A 22,660-nucleotide genomic window follows, 5' to 3' on the forward strand; every position below is an offset into this window, starting at 1 on the left:
TAGCAACAAATTTCCCAGAAAATTTCTTAATTCCAATAAACTAAGGACTCGAAGAAACTAAACTGATATAAACTAAACATTAATTATTATACGGACAAATAATGAAATATTAGTGAAAATCTTTAAATTTAATATCATCGTAAACCTGACCTTAGAGTAACTGGACCCCTGTGCAAATAAAATTTTTTGCGATACAAGGTGGAGAACTATTATTGCACAATTTTGATCGAATTCAGTAAGGATTATTACTTTAATTAAGGACACGTGTACTTCCGCAGAAACATGCAAATGCCCGTGCAATTTTCTACCTAATTAAAATACTTTCTCAGCATTTTCTATTATTGAACACGTTCGTGGACATAAGGCGCAAGTGAAAATCGAGTGAACACGGTTACCGATTAATCACACGCCGTAATTAGATTTGGAATATATATATGCCGGTGTGAAAGAGCGCTAACAGCGCGGCAGCGTCTAGAAAACAATAAGTCTTTTATGATTCGCATTTTCTCCCGGGCGCCTTTTAATTCGCGGATCGCTTTTATGGGAAAGCGTTGAACCACGCGAGAAGGAGCACGTTTAAAAAATTACACGGTCTTTTTATAACGGGGTCGGCTTAATTCACCGTCTGACGATTGTTACATCATTTTTCCAAGGGTCTGAACGACGAATATCACAGAACACGTGAAAAATTGTTTCTCACATTTAACCGCGTTACCGCATAGCGTGTACCTTCAGGAAAACATCCAATTGTCTTAAATTCTGATTGTCGGGAAAACTCCAGTTACGACGATCCGAATTCTAATGTAGATCATTCGAGTTTTAAGTCGACTAAAAATACTAGTAAAGCTTGTTAATTTGTACATTTCCTTGCATTAAAAAAATTTACAAATGATACAATAGTGATGATGATTAAAGGAAAATGTAACGAAAATATTGAATTGTTCGGAAATTAATTCCATTCTTCTACGAGAAAATGAAAGACGATGTTTTAATGTTTACACTAAATATTATTTAATGGTGTATTGTTCTATACCTTTGCAACATTTTTCTGGTAGCTTTAAAATCTTGTGCTTGTAGAAGACGCCCTTACAAAAATAAATTTTTCTGAGAACAATGCGATGATATTATTTCTATAAAATATTATTTAGTCATTAAATTTTATGCTTCGATGCAAATAGATGATTGAAAATTCTTATACGGGTCATATTGATCAACAATAACTTCGACATTATTTCTATTTCTTATCTTGTCACTGTATTCGGAGGATTAACTCAAGGCTTTGTCCCATTATCTTAGCAATTTTCCGCATGAGTGATCACTTCGCAGTATATTTACAATCGTTTGCTCATTAGTAAATTGCTTTAGAATGACTTTCATTTTGATGAATTTATCGACCAACCACACACAAGCAATGAACATCACCATTGAATCTGACGATTTCCCCGGAAATTACAGTCATGAAAGCATCGTAAGTATTCAACATTAGAATTTTATACTAACGCTTATGGTTCTCGGAACTCTTCTATCGTTATGTATTATTTTGTATTAACGAGTTAATTAGTAGCGTTAAGTAAATGATTAATATACTTGAAGCATTACAATTAATATATTTATAACAATAATAATTATTCGAATAATTGGTTACTTTTTATTTCAATAAATTATTCGTATCGGGATTGTAAAATTATTCGAATAAATAATATTGCTACTAATTGTTGACTATTCCTTTTTTACGTAATTTCTTTCCGATGGAAAAAAGATAAGTGGAAAAATTAACATGAAGGAAATTAATTATTAATAAACTATGGAAAAACATTATATTCTATAATTTTTATTTAAATCGATTATTTTCTGAATTAGTTTCCGTACAAATAAATTCTTATTCCATTAACGAATAACTTCTTATTCGAATAAAATCTTAATCGGAAAAATTGTTGTCTAGATAAGCTTTTATTCGGTTGAATATTTATTTGATAATGTCGGATAAAATTTGATTCATTAACCTTATCTTCTATTCGTCATCCGAAAAAAATTTATTCCAACTCTGCTTCGCACACCATAGGGTAAATAATAGACGAAACTGATAATGACTCTAAGAAACCATGTGCGTGCGTTTACTTTCACGTAACAATGTTGCTATTCAATTATGTATTCTGAATCGTGGAAGACAATTCGGTGGGACGCAGGAAGTGCGGGATGGTTGTATAGTTATGAAACGCCGTGTAGATGCACTGCGGTAACCCGGCGAGTTTCGAAACATTTTCGAAAGCAATTTGAACCAATACTTTCGTACGCGCGAAGAATGCAATAAGTAGACTGCGGATTTTATGCACTTGTGACAGAAACGAATAGATGCGGTTTAGAAGAGCGAACAAATTGAAATAACCGAAATAACTGAAGAGTATTGATGTACTATTTTCCATCGGGTACCATAATTGTTATAATCAACATGCACAAAGTCGTAGCGATTGTTATTTTGATGCAAATGTTTTTAATTATAAATAATTATTATTGATGGTAAAAAATTGTTTTCATTACAATAGTTATCGTTGAGAGACATTCCGGTTGCTTATAATTGTTATCTATACGAAAATTTAGTTTTGTTGCTGATGAGGAAATTTATTTTGATTGCTTATAATAATTATCCATAAGAAAATTTATTTCAGTTGCTTATAACAGATGAGAAAAATTGTATTCCGATCACGTATTATACAGAGTGCTTTATAAATGCGCGTTAATGCTTCGGGGAGTAAATCTACACATCAAAACAAGTCAAAAATGTTGTATGTACATATGTACTATGTGCGATCATGCGTTGTACGAGACACATCTTTAATTTTCTGTTTTTGTAAATTCATTGCCGATTTAAAAAAAAAGGAATTTATTTTGAATTAATAAAGTTCAGTATCACGGAAGAAAGAATGTATTCGTTTTAAATTCTGTGAATGCGTAACAATATGATAGTGTCCTTATATAAAATATATATCTTTTATTGATAATATTTATGAACAATTTAAATAAATTGTACACGTTGGTATAGTTGCATTAATGACCGAGATACAGTTTCCCTCACTCATAACTATTCATGAGTGACCAAAGCAGAATCTCCCTCACCAATAATTGTCATGAATAAATGGAATAAATTTCCTTGTCCGAAAATTATTGTACAATGGATCAATATAGAATTTCCGTCATTTAATAATAATTATTGGCATCGAATAAAATTTTCGGTTAACTGTAATTGTTATTTGTAATGATAATATTGTAATGATAATATTTTATATTTCGTGATAAACAGCTCGAACTTAAATAATAAACATGATTTTGTTACCGATATTTTTCGCAAAAATTTATCAAATAACAATTATTTTGAATCCCCGTTTTCAGGTTGTGAAAATGATTAACATCTCGCCGTATTTCGACAAGTCTGCCGCGTGATGGAGATTTCCAGTAATAACGTGTTAAGTACCAATGTTGTTCTTTTCTTTTAAATCGGAAGAAAATTTTGGTCTCTTAAGTAAATGCAGATTTTTTCGCAATAAAAATAAATTTTCTTTTCCCTCTAAGAGATTGTTCACACTCAAAAAGTACTAATCATTTTAACTGTAAAGAAAATGACACGAGTTTAAAGAAAGAATTAAACGTGTATCTAGCATCTATCCCTTGCAATTGATGCAGACAATTAATATTTTGCATCAAGATCCGCAGTCTAGTATTAAATCTCGATTAGGCATCTGAATTTTTGCGCCGGCTTGTTCATCAAACGTAACACGTGTTTAAATGCATCAAATAATCAGAGCGCATGAATATAGTCGGTTAATGAATAACCGTATCACGAAGACGGCCTGCATAATCGCGAAGCATCTAAATAAACAGTCCAATTACCAATCCTATCAATTATTAAACGACTCGCTTAATATGCTCGATGAAAAGTCCTTGGTTTTGATTTCATTTACGGTTGAAAAGCTGAAAGTTCGGATTACCATTGTAAACGCCTCGGAAAAATGAAACCAATGTGATACAGCCTTGCGAACGACCGTCATTTTATCGAATATTCAAACGCAACGAATTTGCTTCCCTCTGTTTGTATATTTGAAAAGTAAGAGTAACGTTGTCATCTCTGAATCACGAAAAATTTATTATATATTCTGCTACGTTAAAAATGGAAAATTTATGTTTCCTTTCTTGATATTTATTCGAAGAAATATTCATATCCTGATGCTACTAAAATTAGAAGTGATAAATTTTGTCGTACTGTTATCAAAGATGAATTCATTGAGATAAAAGGATCTTCTACGCTTATGTAATAACGATGATGTTGCTACAAAGAATCTTAGAGTGCGAGAAAATTTCTAAAATGATCAAAGAAAACATTAATTACGAATCGCATAAGAATACAAACAGCGACATATTTTAAAATGCAAGATAGAAACATAAAAGAATTGAATTAGAAACGAACAACGAGTGCAAAGAAGTTGTGCAACGATCCCTTGCACATCGAACCTAACATAACCTGTACAGCGCGTGCGTTCAAAATTCATCTTTTTTTACGAGTTCTAACTCACGTCTTTATTAAATTCTATTATAGGTACATTTTTATGTAATAATAGTACCTAAATGACGGAGAAAACGTAGAAGTTAATTCAAACGAACGGCAAAAAGCGTTGCTATTAGAAAGTCCGAGTCTAACCTAAATGTCAATGCTTTCTTACGCGAATCACGTATACATGTCTTAATTGAATGATATTCCGCATTAGTATTAATTTTGATAAGAGGAAGCTATTACAATGTTGCAAAATAATTTTATAGCAGCTGTTTCCATTAAAGCACAAATTCAATCAGGCACTCCCTTGAACGATAACATTTACAGTTGGATATAATGTAAATAATAACACTACTACACGTTTCGTGGTTCTCGTGGAATGACCGATCATATCTCTTCAAGTTCCATACTAACGATTCATTTACGAAAATCTACGCCGACACGTTTGCATTATTGGAGTCGGTTTATTATATTCCTCGTTGCGTTAAACATTTAACAGAACAAAGAACATATTACGTATGGATTACCAGTATATGCCATGAACGAACACATGTAGAATAACAATGCACTAGTAAAACATCGATTCACTTTTCAACTGTTATTTCACGATATTTCCACGATGCCCACAGACGCGTTTTGTCCCCTCTTCATAAACAACATTCCAGAGGAAAGCGCACGTTCTCGCTAGACTTGTGAAAAGCACAGAACAAGTCCCTTTACATGACAGGAAAACAGACGCAGAACACCCTCCCAACTTGGAGAATGAGCGGCGACTAAACCGAACTATGGAACTTCCAGTGCAGTGCCGGGTCGAGCGCTCTCATTGGTCGAGAACTCTTCCGGGCGGTGGCTACGATTGGCCGGTCAACGAAAAACTGGCTAATTAGACGTCACTCGTTATCAATGACGCGTAAAGTAGCGGTTCAAATAAAGAATGATCTGCGCTTCCTTAACGGATTCGCAAATACTGTTTTACCTACAAAATATTTACCAATGCACACTTCTCGACAATGCTATAAATAAACTGTGGATTTTGTGCATTTATGACAAAAATGACTACATGGAATTTTAAACAGTAGATAGAGTAAAAGAATCGGAGAGTACCGGTACATTACTTTTGACCTACTAAAATAATTAAGGATAGAAAGAATGGACCTAGACAATTTTTATTTTGCATGGAGATTCGCAGTCTAACTGTAGCTTATAGTTACACATTTCTAGACTGAGGACTTTATGTATCTATGACGAAAATGTGCAGCTGTAATTTTAAACAGTAGACAAAGGAAAAGAACTGGAGGGTATCGATACATTACTTTTGACTTACTAAAATAATTAAGGATAGAAAGAATGGACCTAGACAATTTTTATTTTGCATGGAGATTCGTAGTCTAACTGTAGCTTATAGTTACACATTTCTAGACTAGCGACTTTATGCATCTATGACAAAAATGGATAGCTGTAATTTTAAACAGTAGGCAGAGAAAAAGAACTGGAGGGTATCGATACACTACTTTTGACCTACTAAAATAATTAAAGACAGAAAGAAACTCCTATGTGTCTTGTGTTTCTTATAATAGATGCAGACAATTTTTATTTTGCAATGAAGATCCACAGTCTAACTATAACGTATAGTTATAGATTTTTATACTTACGACGAGACTGTGGATTTTAGGCATTTATAACAGAAATGAGTACAAGGAACACAACAGTATGAACATCAGAAGAATTTAAAAGATATCACATTATCAAAGAAAGTCTCCTCAGAATATGGTTTTGTATCTATAGTAGATATATATGTAAGATTTGTTTGGTATTATAAGTATAGTCTCTTACAATTTTGGTTTACATTTTGGCTTACCTTCTTCGGTAACTAAAAAATTACCGCAATAGTTACCGTTTAATTACTGTATTCGGTAACTAGTCAGAATTTTTGATGCTCAAAAGATAATGCATTGTTTTCGATATTTTTGAAAACATGCTTTTATGGAATTCTTATTCTTTTAAATATTTTTAAACAATCTTCAAAGGCGATTAATTCGAGCAGAATTGCAAATATACTTTATATATTATGCTGTATATTATATGAATAATATACAAAATTATAAGTATATAAATACATAAATATAATTAATTTAGGTTTTATAAAACTGTAAAATTGTGAAAAAATCCCCTTGGTCATTATACAGATACCATATGAGACAGAATATTTAATATTTGACTAGAGAAACCGAAATATTTGATAAGGCATGATTTTAGTAACTAGTTATTTCATAAAGCCAAATGTTATGGTTGAGAATGTGATGTAAAAGCTGCATATTAGTAGCATTGAGCAATTCATGATCCGAGATGCAAATTATTGCAGCGGCATGCGTGTGACGCTTCAGTAATCTTTACCGTTTTCTGTTCGAAGGTTGATAGTTCAACTAAGTAAATTACGCTCGGTCGATACGTAACGGTTCATTTTGTTATATATGCTAATAATAAGACTGCGGATTTTATGCATTCATGGCCGAAGTGTTTATTTTAAATAGAAAGTAATACAGACTTCAGAACAATTGCAGAATAAAATATCTTTTTACGTTATTCATTTATAAAAATCTGATGAGCTATGTCATTAGCAATCACGAAAAATATAAATATTTATGCAGTAGTTTACATAATAATGACTTTAGAAAAATTGTATGTTTGTTTTAAATTGTTTATTACAAAAGTCTGATTAACTACTACCATACCAACTGCGATCACAATGAATATAAATATTTACAGTGATGTGCAGCGACTTACATAATAATGATTTCATAAAAATATTATTAGTATTATTAGAAATATTAGAAATAGTATCATGATTTCATTTTCCACTTATCAGAAGAATTGAGACAACGAATTAACTCTTATTTCAAAACTGTGTCTCGCACTTGTCTGAGAATATTTTTGTTCTGCATAAATATCCGCAGTCTACTAATTATCATCTGCTCAGTTAGATATGACGATTGCAAAAGGAGCATAATACAGACGAGAAATAATGTAGAATATATTAATACATTTATTATCAAATACCAATTATCGTTATGGGTACTATCAGGGAACGATAAATTGCGATTTTTATCGACGAAAATATTGGTTTGTAATTTGATTTACGAGGTAGATAAATGATTGATGCGGCTTTTTTTACCAAATTTTAAGACGTGGCATTTCCAATTAGTTGGGGTCTACTTGGTTGTCTTTTAGAACAGATTTTACAGACCTATATTATTTATGTCGCCACGTAATCGAAAGTCTTAATAAATTTGTTAATTCCTACCCGAGTTAATTCTGATAATCGTGGAAACACTGTTTTCAAAACAGTATAAGGTTTCACAGAGTGCACGGTGTGCAATGCACAAATTTGACAGAAACATGAAACGAGCAACATTTAGCAAAATTAATGACGCGGGCACAAAGATACAGATGACAGAAGAATACTAAACATTAAACGTGGCATGTACTTACTGAAGTAGTTGAGGGTTTCCCGGATTTGGTCCGGTGACAATTTCAAATCAGTGTCAATTGACTTTAGTGCCGGTGACGGAATAAACCAGTCAGCGTTTTCGTAGCCTGTGCAAAACAAACAAAACAATTCGTTAAAATATTTGTCATTTGTATTTGTTTGTGAAAAGTTCAACGGACATCGTGCGATTTCAAATTTTTGTATCATTAGATAGAAATGATTTGATTCGAAACGTTTCTACAATTAAATCGTAATAAATATGTAGTATCGCATAGAATATTTATTTCCAGCCTTCCAACTATGAAAAGGAATTTGACTTAAACAACTAAGTTGCTTAAACTATCTTACTCCCACTCTTTCTCTCCCATTCATTCTTTCATTCATCCAAGCATGTGTGTTACATGCTTATTTTCCATTTGACTTGAATCATTTGTACAATTAAATCGAAGTATTTGCATACTTCAATCGACATTATTTCATTTCAAGTATTTGTCTAATCAAATCAAGATTACTTAAGCATTTGTCGAATTTAATCGAGATTACTTTATTTGAAGTATTTGTCTGATTAAATCGAAATTGCTCCATTTCAAGGATATTTGTTTATTTCAATCGGAATTGCTTTACTTTAAGCATTTCGATAATTCGATTCGATTAACTGTATTTTAAATTATTTTGTATCGGATATTTGTGAAATAAAAATTGTACATAAGGGTATTATATAAAATATTAATCCAACATATGAAAATTCTATATAAATGTCATAAATATAATTTCAATTGTTACTTATTAATTATCATTTAATTGTTTATTATTTATTAGGCACAACGTGTCGAGCATATGCCACAGTCAAGAAATAATAGTCTCGAATCGCTTTGAGCGATACATATATGTAATGAGATCGCGAAAAAACACAAGTTAATAACATTTTATTTGCAAAAATTAAGATACAAAATAATATATAACAGACGAAAGAAGAGCAAAAGTTATTTATTATCTGCCCGTTCCTAAAATCCAAATGAGAAATACTATTTTATTGTCAAATACGAAATAATAAGTAAATTATTTGTGGAATACATTAAATTATTTTATTAATTTAATTTGTAATTTGTTATTTGTTGTTTAAAATAAAAGTTTGCCTGAGTAGGTATACACAAAAGATCGGTGGTTGTGTTAAACACGATGAGCGACAGGAAGCTGTACATCCGATACTACTACAATCTGTACGAGTTTCAACAAAGGGAAACGGTACTCAAGCATGTTAGTCAATTTATTGGGTTCTTGCATGTCAATGGATCGGTTCTTTATTGGGTGAAGGTATTGTCTTCCACAATGCATCTGTTCCGATCGATGCGGCACACTTTAACACGACATTACTTTCGAAATATGTATTGTGTCGAAATATAAGAGTGGCCTAATGACTTGATTGCTTCCAAATCGTTATCATATTTCTGAGATGAAATTCAAAAACTGAAGCGAACCGAAATTATATTTTAGATTCGAATACCTGATTTTCAATAATGATCAATTTATGATACAGTGATTCGTGAATTGAACGAAATGACTGGATTTTTTGGTTGATTTCGATGCAATTTTCAGCACGCATATAATAAGTTATAGAGATCTACGAAACGCATTGTTTAAATTTTCGTTTCAAGCTCGGGTAAAATAATTAAGAGAACGCAAGTTTTATTTTATTTTTTCATTACAACCAATTGCAATTTCTAAAGTAATTTTAAAGGCATTGCCTAACATCTAATAAAATGCAAGTAATTTCGTCCACTTTAAAAAAAGTTATTCTGTTTTAAAAGATTTGTTGACAAGCCAAATCGATTGACTCCGCATTTTGAATTTCTTAAAATCTTAGTATCAAAACAGTTGCTGAACTCTTAGCTTTTCATATTTTTAATTTCTTGCATTGTAATATCGGATATTGAAACACAAAATGTCCAAACCTTTTGCATAGACGTACAATATTCATACGAGCTGTTCGCTGTCGTTAGATTCGAACGTGTGGTTGCGTGGGTGAGTATTGTTGCTGGAAAAGTGTGACGACTCTTGACTTATATTTAACGTAGGACTACTGTGGTACACACCCAAAATATAACGATTCTGCGATCGCCGCAATATCGCCGTCTGGGGGGTCTGTCGACGACACTCCACGGTTGTTCCAGCGAATGTAAAATGTAAGGACGACTGTAGTCGTCTGGAAATCTTCATAATTGCAGAACAATTCACAGACGAAATCGACGAGTTTATTAAAATTTGAGAAATTAGAGTGTCGAAGCTTTTCATTGACTCTTAGCTATTTCTATTTATTTTCTTAGTGGTGGACTTAACGACATAAAATTAGAAAAATATTTTTGGTGTGTATTGGATAATTCATTGTTGTATATATATATATATTAGAAAATATATTACCATTCATGTATATTAGACTATTATTATACACGTGTATTAGATAATTTATTATTATATATGTATATTAAAGAATTTATTATTATACATGTACATCAGATAATTTATTATTATAGATTTATATGAGAGAATTTATTATTATACGCTTATATTAGATAATTTATTATTATACGTTTATATTAAACAAATTATTATTATATATGTATGATAGATAATCTATTATTAAACATGTATATTATAAAATATATTGTTAGGTTAAAAGTATGTCCATAATTAGTATATACTAGAATTTTTATTGATTATATTTTAAAGGGAATTTTAAAAAGCAAAAACGTTTGAACTTTTTAATTTAGTCTTTGTTTTTGTATTGTAAAAAATTTTTAAATTATCGAGAATATTAATAATCTCGTAATAATTACTTCTTTCAACATTTAAATGTATAATGTTACACATAGATTTTATATAACATTATAGTTTGCCTACACGTAATATTAAGATATTTTCACTACCGTAATTATTAAGTGATCAATATAATCGAATATATCTACAACATATAGTTTGAACTTTTTTAATTAAAATAAAAAGATTATCGATTATTTCGATAAGTAATTACCGAGATCAAAATCTAAAGTTCTAAAATTGTTATTGTATAAACGAATTCAAAATAGTCACCATAATGACTAAAAATTTCCTCAGTTTCACATCTATTATATCATATATTCAATTTTGGTCAAAATTTTGGCATCGTCTGCAAAAAATTATTGATTTGATGTAAAATGACTCCTATACCAAAATCAATAATTGACAAATTAATTGACACATCAATGATAGATAATGTTGTTTGTTACAATATGCTTTTAGCACTGGTAAACACCTTAAAACAAGACTAATATCATTGCTGTAGAATAATAATCTGCAACTTCCGTTTGCAGCACTCTGGTTTCTTTTTTCAAGAACTCGGTTATTTCTTTTGCTTTACTTTATTTTAAGAGTTCTTCTCAGATATCTTAATATAGATTCACAAATTGTTCTGAAACTATTCCATGGATCCTGTGTTTCTTTTGGGGGAAATATCGTGGAAGTTTTCATACTTTTCTACCTATGTAAATGTAAAATGATCCTATAAATATAGTACATGATTGCTTGGAGCCATTTTGCAAAATTGTATATACAGGATGTCCTAGGTTTATTCGACTGAACAGTTATCATCATATTCTACGAGAATAAAAAAATGTCATATAAACATAGATGTAAAAATACTTTATTAGAAACTTATAAGAAAAATTCGAAATAACAGAGAAATGTTAAGGCAAAAAATTGAATGAATTAGTAAGCATAGCTTAGATAACTAAATACAGATAAGAAAAATACTATCATTTATTTTTGTACATCGAACGAAAATCAGTTCGTTCTTATCTTGTATTTTTCTAACAATTTATTAATTAAGCATTTTTTAGCCAATGTTCATATAACATTTTCGCCTGCTTGGCCGAAAAATCTTGGGTAGTATATTGTAGGAAATAATTAGAAATAAAATAAGATGAAAGCTCAATGTATAATGAAACCAAAATGTAATAATAATTAGGAAATAGAAAGTAGAAATAATAAGTAGAAATAATTCTAGGCCTATAACGGCTTGAATAAATAAATTAATTACGATACAAAAATTGCATGTAACACGTAAGTCTTATCAAAATGATTTCTAATTAGATATAACGTATAAATTGTCGCAACTTGGCCGTTGGAATTAATTTATGTGTTAGGCAAAATGATTTTGCATCTGACAACGCAAATGGAATTTGTTTTTTTACACCGAGAAAATGTCGTTGCCTAAACAACGGAAGCTTGGAAGCTTAAATAACTAATAAAAACGTTATGCACCTATATGCAAATTAACATCGATGACCTTAGAAAATATAGAAAAAAATGTCCTTCAAAAAAGAACATTCTTGCATCATATTCGTCTCTCGATATACGATATTTATACAATACATTTTGCAAGATAGCTATTGGGAGAGATATTTAGGTGGAAGACCTAATGGAAGGCCTTATGGAAGATCATTTATATCCTTTTTAACCGATTAGCTGTTTTTCATGAGTATACTCGTAATGAAGGAGTGGCAACATTTGCATTACGACGGGTATACGCGTCAAAAACAGCTAAGTGGTTAAATAAAATTCTTTTTGTGGTTCGACTATGCAAACGTTCAGTCCATATAAGCACAATTTCTACAACATAGTAGAACAATTTCGGTTATCTTGTGTACAAAATCTAAGAATCGTAAGTACCAATGAAATACGTCCGATTTTTCATTCATTTTCGCAATCATAGGTGGATGCCATGATTTCATTTCAAGCAATGAACTTCGCCGAGCACGAGCATCGACGTCGAACTTTTCCACATCGCAACTAAGTTTTTGTGCACATGTTTACCTTGGAATTGAGTGAGGGTATCGGCACGCAGACGGTACCTAGGTATTTGTTCCTCTAACAAACTGATGATCTCAACTTCTGGTAGCTCGCCACCGCTGCAGACCTCTGTAATAAACATGAAACCGTTAAACATCTCGATATTGTTCTCACGTTTAATTCTAAAATTGACACATTCGTTATTCCAATCACAGCTTTTATCGTAATTTGTATTTTAAATATTTTGCCTTCTGAATATAGGTAGAAACCAAAGAAAGATAATTACAAGTTCAAACAACAGCACAGTGAAATAAAAGAAAATGATAATATAGCTTAACTGTAGATTAGTTTTGTTTTTCATTGTTTAAATATATAATTGTAATGTTCTAAATATATTCTTCGAATATTTCGCATATATTCTCTGAATATTTCGTATAAAATGTTATTCTTATCGGAAATATTTACTGAAATAATGTAAAGACAAAGAGTGAGGAATCCTTTCTCGTAATTTTGGTTTATTTAATAAATTCCGAATAAAATTTCATTCGAAGAATTCATTTGAAATTCTATTCGAATAATCCTCAACTCTCGTAGCTTAACAAATATATTGACAAACAAAAAATCGATAAATAAGTTGACAAATGATCCTGAGCGTAGTAAAATTTGTTCAACCAAAATGGTTCACTGTTCGACTGTTAACGAAGCTGAGATACTCCCTCGAATAATATCAGTAGCGAGACTAGAAAGTGGCTATTTTCTACACAACTGCTCGATTAGTTGTAATACGGTCGTCGAACCGTGATATACGAGCTCTCCGAGACAAGAACTATCGCGGATGTGGTATTACGAGTCTGGAAGAAGCTTTAAAATGTGCCTGTTATTACAGGTCATTCGGAGAAAAAGTGTAGAGCCTATCGACAAAGGAGGAACCGAGCGAGTGTGACCAGTCGAATGAGAAAATAAAAGTGGTGGTGTTTGGATGACTGCGAAGATATTTAAATAAACGAGCGACCTATCAGGGGGGAACTTTCATTGTTTACGAGGGTACCTGCTTTATGAGAAACACTGGTGTAATCGATTCGTGCACATTCTGTCGAGCTAAATTAACTGGAAACATAAAGCCACTTGCACCGACACTCAATCTGATCGGCTACTGTGTGTCGGTTTACTATTATCCTTTTACAGTCATGCCAGTTTATTCGATTGTCTCCGTTCGACTTCTTCAAGTATTATTGACCAGTGTTTCGTAAACGTTAAATTAATCGAACAAAATCTGAGTTTATTGGAAGATTATTTTCGAAACACTTCGAGCGGATTAATCAGATTGTCCAGTTGTCGTTGTTTATTGACTAGACTGCGGATTTTATTCGTTATTATAATTAATTATGCATTAAACGATTACGTATCCAATTTTTATAACATTGATATAGAAATGTTTCGTTAATATAATTTAGCGTGCTAAGTTTTATAGTCCGAAATAACTGTTCAAATAAATCAAAATAATAACGACCAATTCTGAAAACAGTAGCATTTATCTAATCAAAATATGAAATATTAGGATTATCAGCTTCTTCTATCAAGATATCAATTGATATACTGTATCAAGAAAATATAATTTAACATTTCTTAATAAAATAAATATTTCGGTTACTGCGAATATTGTAATCAATAATACATGAAATTTTACAGCAACAAGTTTATATGTGAATTACAGTGTGAATCACATGTGTGTAATTACATATGTGAATTACATATTTGTCGAAAACGAATTTGGTCAGATCGTATACTGTAACAAAATTGTATATTGGAATCGCTCTTTTAATCGAAGGACAGGACGTAGAGACGTCTAACACGTACGCTGTCGAAACTTACGAAGAACCTTCATCTCGAGTGTCCTTCATCCTAAAGAACTGATATAAGAACAGAAATCAATAAGATGGCCGTTTTCAACCCCCGGTTTGAATTGGAACCAGTTAGCACCATTGTTTTATTTAGAATTACAGGGTAGCGGTGCCGGTTACTTCAGGATCTATATTTATCGTATAATAAATTTAACTTTGATCAAATATTTTCTGTTAGGAATTTACATTTCTAATGAACGATTAATGACACAACATGAGTTTTATAATATCGTTGATATCGGAGGGAAAAATCATTAGTGTTAATGTTCGCACATATTTTGAGAAGTTAAAAGTCATTGTTATATATCAAAATGAGAGTTTTATATGGTAGAATTAAATTCAAATTTATAATAACTTTACACTAAATTCATAGAAATATTAAGTTCACATTAAATTTATAGAAATATTAAGTTTATATTAAATTTATGTTTATAATCGTAATATTAAGTTTACATTAAATTTACATTAAATTTATGAAAATATTAAGTTTACGATATATTATATTATGAATATAATATTATATATATAATATTTTATAAATATTTTATATTTTAATATTATAACACACAATTTTATACATTTATTATATAATACAATATTTATATGAGTACTAAATACATAACTAACATCATTTTAAACTAATTGCATGTTCATCGAGGTATTAGTAACATTTATAAATACGAGTAAGACTAATGTCGATGTAACAATACTGTTGGTGCTGCCACATAGCAGTCGTTGCAGCAAGCACGAGACATATTCATCATTATCTCCAATGGTAATAGAAGTGTACAAATTAAAAAATCGTTTCAAAAATATTTTAAACAATATTTTTACCAAAGGAGTGAGAAAAACAGCTTGTAACATTTTAATTAAAAATTATTTTCTAAGTTTAATCAGTTCCCAACTGTTCCTGTAATGACTATACAATCAATTTAGTCAAAATAGGTATAAACAAAAGATGTGTAAAAATAACGTTAAGCAGTTCTATAAAATTAACCGTTTAACTCTCGCTAGTTCATTTTAACAAATATCACGAAGGAAACTTGAAATGGTCTCGTTAAAAACATTTTTCGATGTGATTTCCACTAATCTTTGAAGAGATATTTAAAAAATTGAAAGACTTCAGTTTTGTTATAACTACTATAAAATTAAATAAAATTATACGTTCTATAAAATCGAATAAAATTGCAAGTTCTATAAAATTGTATAAATTTTATATGAAATCTATAAAATTGTATAAATTTTATATGAGATCTATAAAATTGTATAAAATTTGTATCATTCTATGAAATTATATAAAATTTGTATAAAATTTATATAAGATCTATAAAATTGCACAAAATTTGTACAAGTACTATAAAATCGTATAAAATTTGCACAAATTCTATAAAATTGTATAAAACACGCACAAATTCTATAAAACCATATAAAATTTATATCATTACTATGCAATCGTATAAAATTTATATAAGATCTATAAAATTGCACAAAATTTGTACAAGTACTATAAAATCGTATAAAATTTGCACAAATTCTATAAAATTGTATAAAATACGCACAAATTCTATAAAACCATATAAAATTTATATCATTACTATGCAATCGTATAAAATTTATATAAGATCTATAAAATTGCACAAAATTTGTATAAGTACTATAAAATCGTATAAAATTTGCACAAATTCTATAAAATTGTATAAAATATGCACAAATTCTGTAAAACCGTATAAAATTTATATCATTACTATGCAATCGTATAAAATTTGTACAAGTACTATAAAATCGTATAAAATTTGCAAAATTCTATAAAATTGTATAAAATATGCACAAATTCTATAAAACCATATAAAATTTATATCATTACTATGCAATCGTATAAAATTTATATAAGAACTATAAAATTGCACAAAATTTGTACAAGTACTATAAAATCGTATAGAATTTGCACAAGCTCTATAAAATTGTATAAAATTTATACAAGTTCTATAAACGCATGATCGAAAATGTCTCAGAATCTGCATTTATAATTCGATCAACTTGTCGTCAAAATGGACTTCTGGTTCAACGAATCTTATCGACTACGTCTTCGAAACAGGTCGTACCGTCTCTCCATTTGTTAAGAATCCTATCCCTTTTTTCGAGAAACTTTTTCAGCTTTGCCGGGCCACTAGGCCGAGTCGATGCACCACCACTGTACATAATCTCTTTTTCCGCGCTAATAATCCCCACTCATCTTTCGGATACTTGCGTCTCTTCTACCCAGGTCGTGCACTCGATTATTCCAATTCGTGTCGACACAAACGCGGGCACATTCGCATACGATAATTGTCCTGCGATTTCCTTTCCGTTCGCTTCTCTTTTAAAAATCCATTTCGCGTCGTATTCCTCAGTGTTTACCGTGTCGGGCAGAAGATCAACCGATTTTGAATAAACCGAAAAATTGCGTAACTGTGCGGAGTAGTGCCTCCGGCTCTCCTCTAATCAGAAAATAACAATTAGCAAGCGTTACAATTAGCAACAAAGTAGTAGAATTTCCTGCGCGTTACAACGCGTCGGAGATCTATCGGACGGTATTTTCGTTGCGATTCGGCGATCGATCAATTGCACTTTTCGATTGTGATGGAAATTTCGAACAAGTCACTGAACACTCCTAGTATTTGCGAATAGCCGGACCCGGCGACGTTATCGTGTTCGCGAAGGAATTCGAACACCATCGATAATTGTTTCTAACAGGTGTTGAACGGTTTGCGGAGAGCGAAACTTGCAAAACCCGAGAGAGTCAAGGAAACGTGCAATGTGGATCCACAAGTCGGGATAGAACTTAGTCCTCCACACAGTGAGAGAGAGAGAAGAAAATAGAACGAATCTATTGGCCGCCAGCCAATACAGTTTCTTTACCGAACCCCGAATAGATCCATCAGAAAAAGATCGATTTCTATAAATATTTTCGATCGTTATGATCAACCGCTCGTGGTAATGACACCGCGATGCTGAAAGAATTTTCAAGCGTGACTCAAAATGAGAGAGAGAGAGAGAGCAAGAATGTTAATTGCGAAAACATTTGCAGTCGATTTAAAAGATAATCGGTTACACCTTTTAAAACTGAATAACTTTTTCACAATTGAGCTAAAACAATATAGAAAATATGTTGATATAAATATAACAATTAATTATTATAAAAACCGTATTTGCGATTGAAATTCGTGAAAAACAGCTATTTTCGCGAATTTGCAATATTAACAGCTCGTAACGACGCCGATCATTTTTCAAATTATCGTTATAAGCTCAGATAAGAAAGTAGAAAAAATGTCATTTTAATTTTTTTTCTCATCCCAATCAATTGCAATTTTTTGAAGACAATTTTGTAGCCATCATCTAGTAAACTAATCCTTCTAATGTCGCAATAAAATTTAGATCGCTTGGCCGGATTTAAAAAATCTTATTCCATTTTAAAAGATGTACTACGAATACTTTTTACACCGACTGTACGTGTTCTTCACTCCGAGGATCATTGTTGATTACAACTACAGGAACACATACCTGATTATCAGCTAATAAGTAGATTAAAATTGTTTACGAGAAACATCGAGAATTTTCGTACAACTACACCTCCGCTCGTAAGTATTAATCCGTTGGTTTTGTACAAATAAACGATGTTTAGTCAGTATTATGAAACTTCTGACCAATATTATATTCCACACAATATTAAATTAATAAAATAATTAATATTGAAATATTAATTTCAATATTAGAATATTAGAATACGAAGAGCAAGCGCTTCGTATCTTTGATCAGTTTCTAAATCTCGATTCGATGAATATATCGTCCCCGGTTACGTTATCGTGAATTTCTACTTCTGATATGCTAGAATTAGACATATGTAGATTGATAAATTTCATTTCATTACACATGTAACATTTATACCTTACACATGTCATAATCACAGTTGATAATACAAAACATTGATTGTTTTAATAACAGTATTTTTAATAATGCTACTTTTCTTATCGATTATTTACATATAACATCCCATAGAACTTGCTATACTACCCAACATCCTGATCTAAACCGTATTTGCTTTTAACATTAATAACCCAATAATTTATTGCACCGCGATCACACCTCTATTAGTTTATCTATCTCTTACGTATCTTCCTTTTTTATGTAGTTTTCTTAATTCCTTTTATTTTCTATATGCTAGTTGATTTTTTATTATTGCATGTTATACTAGTACATTATATATTTTAATATATTATATAATATTATACTAGTCTATTTACTCATAACTCTATGAGGGAATTGATTGTAAATGCTCTAACAATAAGTCAATAAACAATTTTTTTATCGATTTTTATTGTTTGTATGTATATATGTATGTATATTTTAGTTATACATGTATGGCGACGTGAATATTGTCGTATGTTCATGATATCGCTCTTCTTTGTTTGTCGATACGTTTTTCGTGTCTTGTGTGCACGGCATACGTCCATATTTGTGTTTTGTAATTATGTAAATTATACCGTTTTGTACCAGTTAGTTATTTTAAATAAAGTTTTATGCGTGTGTTTAAAGTACGGCTCACGTTAATTTCCGTGAATATGTATAATGTATGATATAATATGTATATTCTATGCGTATATGGAATGTATAATATATTGTATTATATACTTGTAAGTGTATATGAAATATATAATATATATATTGTATGTTTGTACACGTAATGTACAACACACTGTACATGTGTTTGTAAAATCGAAAACTTTAATGTAAAAGTATAGACTGAAATAAAAGTATGATCACTATTATTAGTCGAATTGTACCTCTGATGTGACCAATAGGTTATATTACCCGTATATAATAAGTAATGATAATAATAACAATATATATAATAATAGTAATGTTTCTTTAATGTTCCTTTTCGCACTTTAAGCCCATGTAATAATTCCTTTATGTCGAAGGTGACTTTTATATAATCTAGCGTTTAAATTAGACGCAGAACCGAACGCTATGAAAAGTAATATTATATAATGGAATTGTAAATTTTAGCAACATCACGTTTATTTGCTTCAACTGTGAAGCAAATTTAGACAGTAAACGTATCGGACATGAGCTACAAAGATACATTACTTCTGCAAAGAACGCATTAAAAGTCTATCAAATTCAGCAAATGTATTTAAAATGAAAGCACAGATCTCTATTCTGATTTGTCACAATTACCTCCCACTATTAGTACTAATAATCGTCCGCATTTTTTTCTTTTTTATTGAAATAGAAAATCCTCGCACATACGAATGTTTAACAATTGTTCGTTCACTTGGACAAAGATATGAAAAAAAAACATTCTCCATTGTTAGACCGTGGATTTTCGTGCAAAATAAAAATGCTTTACCGCGATTGCAATAAACAACGGTGAAATAAATCAAGCTTTTCATTATTAACAGTTTTTATACATTGAAAATAACTTAACGACATTGTTAAATTTATTCCTGAAATATATCGTTTTGCACACAATTTTTTACATTGCATCATGGTATTACGTGTATTTGGTATGCTAATGTTATGGTAGTATTCTATTCTAGTCTACAGAGAAATACTCGACACAGACCTTGCAGTAACACAAAGTAAAATGATTGGCAGGTTACTGCCGCAATGTTTTACCTCAAATATAGATAAAATGAAACGAACATGTTTTGAAACTAGAAACTTTTCCCTGTGTAACCATGAGGCAAAATACAACATTGTAGTTTTGATTGTTGAATGGTTTTTTCTTTATATATTTTTCACGGCTATATTCACGCAAGAATTATTAATAGTCCTGTTTAGTATGAAAGTTTTATAAAAATTCTATCAACCAGGTAAAAAACAAGTTAAAAAGGTAATGCATGTTTATGTACACATCGTGGAAAGTTCGAAGGACCAACAGTACTCTATTATCAAGTGAGCACGTGAAAGAATGTTTATCGAAGCTTGAATATTTATTTTTTAATTATTCATTTAAAAATGACCGTATTCGATCTGTTACTTACAATGTTTATAATTTATTTCCAAAGATTCAAACTATATTTTCATAAGAAAATGAATACGAACTATGTATAAATATGTAATAGACATCGAAATATTTTTCAAATTTAAATTTGCAACTTTAAACCGATAGCTGAATTTGTTGGACTATTCTGCCTGTACGCTTTATGTAATAAATTTTTGGTAGAATTATATGAAGACACCGTTTTGATCGAACATGATATTTTATTAAGCAATTTATAATGTATAACGAAATTAGTGGGTGCATGTAATTGAAACATCGCCTGACTTATATTTATCTTGAATGAAATGTAATTATTTGTAAAAATGCAACTTTGTGTTATTTCTTTTAATAGACGTTCTTTCTCTTTAATAGAAGATGAATGTGCTCGCGGTTTTACATAATTGAAAGATGGCATTAGGCCCAGAAGTGCATGAATGTAGATATGCATTGGTTCAACGTCATCCAACACTAATCTTCAGTCACTATTAAAAATATTGCAAATGCCGTCAAAAATATAAGTATTCACTTTGAAAAATTACAGGAATTATGATAAGACTTCCGCGCCTTTTAATTTTCCCCAACCAAACACTGTGTCTGGTGAACCAAATTAAATAAATCTGAAGCATTGAAAACAAGTCAATAGAATATTTAAGCTTGTTCGTTAATTATTTAATTATTTTATCATTTCAATAACATTATGTCAACTTGCTTTAATGTAATATTTATTAAATGTATGGTGACTCGCTTGACATATAAAGTGGAAAGAATTGAATCATAATTCACTTTACAAATTCCCTAATCTCCATCTTCTGGAACGTACCTTTATCAAATTCGGAAAACAAGATATTTCTATCTTGTTAAATCAAGTTTCTAGATCTCTTGATCAAGTTTTTAACGTATTTGGATCGTACAAAAATAATTGGGCCTTTGAAGTATTAACGTTGTTACAATTGTCCAACAATTGTTCAACATTTTTTCACTAAAACAACATTGAAACTTGTGTTCATTGAAACAATGAAACTTATGTTCATTGAAACAACAGTGAAACTGATGTTTGTTGAAAAAATATTGAAATTCATGTTCCAAGTTGCTATACATGTTATGTACATAACTTAGAACCAATCACATGAGTATAATATTGCGAACAATAAGTCTATTCTGTTATTTTCATAGAATTTTGAAAATATCAAATAATTCTTGATATATCGAATGGAGTGTTTAAAATCAATTTTAAGTGTTTCTTCGTTAAAATTGTTTGGCTTCGATATTTTTTTCTTATGTTGAACTGATTTAATTTGCATTCTTACATTTTTAAATCAAAAATGTCAAATGGACATCATCAAACGATAAAAGCAAATAATATTGCATAATACTATTGTTATCATAAGGTCAAAAGACACTTTTTAAAATTCTTCAATTTTCCCTATAACGATAATTAAATTAATTTGTTAAAGATACGTAGGTAGACTGGTATTTTTACAAATATTGTCAAAACAATGTACTAAAATTTAAAGCGTCGAAAACAGTCATTATATTCCCACCGACCCATTATTTAAAATATGGACCCTTACACAAAAAGAGTACATAAAATTTTGAATGAGTTCAGATCGACGCTACGCTGAATGAATCCGTTAAAATAGCTTTCGGATCGTTTTGGATCCTTCATAATTGGTAATTACTTAATGTTACGAAATTAGCCCCAAAGTTTCTAGTCCATTCATGTAACAGTTGGGCTGTACCGATAGCGACGGAATGGGCAAATGGATATCACATTAGGAGAACATGAAATGACCCACCCTTTATAGGTCGGCTATTTTCGGAGCCACGCAACAAAGTGCGTTAGTTATTTCTGCACCGCCGTCAGATTCGTAAAATTATCT

At 30.6% G+C, this 22,660-nt stretch overlaps 1 protein-coding gene across 7 annotated transcripts in view; it reads right to left on the reverse strand.

Moving 5' to 3' along the window:
- The window catches only part of milt (trafficking kinesin-binding protein milt), a 102,231-nt gene that overhangs the window by 54,880 nt on the left and 24,691 nt on the right, over positions 1–22,660 (reverse strand). For 4 of the 7 annotated variants that reach the window (XM_033468071.2, XM_033468070.2, XM_033468069.2 and 1 more), the window contains exon 1: positions 5,071–5,313. Coding sequence is in view for 3 of the 7 variants with exons in the window: in XM_033468074.2 (XP_033323965.1) it covers positions 8,033–8,137; positions 12,879–12,983; positions 16,858–16,954 (307 nt within the window). In the remaining 4 variants the exon portion in view is untranslated. Of the gene's footprint in view, positions 1–5,070; positions 5,314–8,032; positions 8,138–12,878; positions 12,984–16,857; positions 17,535–22,660 lie in introns of those variants that run through there. The other 3 variants (XM_033468073.2, XM_033468072.2, XM_033468074.2) reach the window with 2 other exon arrangements.

This window comes from Megalopta genalis, chromosome 12, assembly GCF_051020955.1.
Source record: "Megalopta genalis isolate 19385.01 chromosome 12, iyMegGena1_principal, whole genome shotgun sequence".
In the NCBI taxonomy this organism is placed as follows: domain Eukaryota; kingdom Metazoa; phylum Arthropoda; class Insecta; order Hymenoptera; family Halictidae; genus Megalopta; species Megalopta genalis.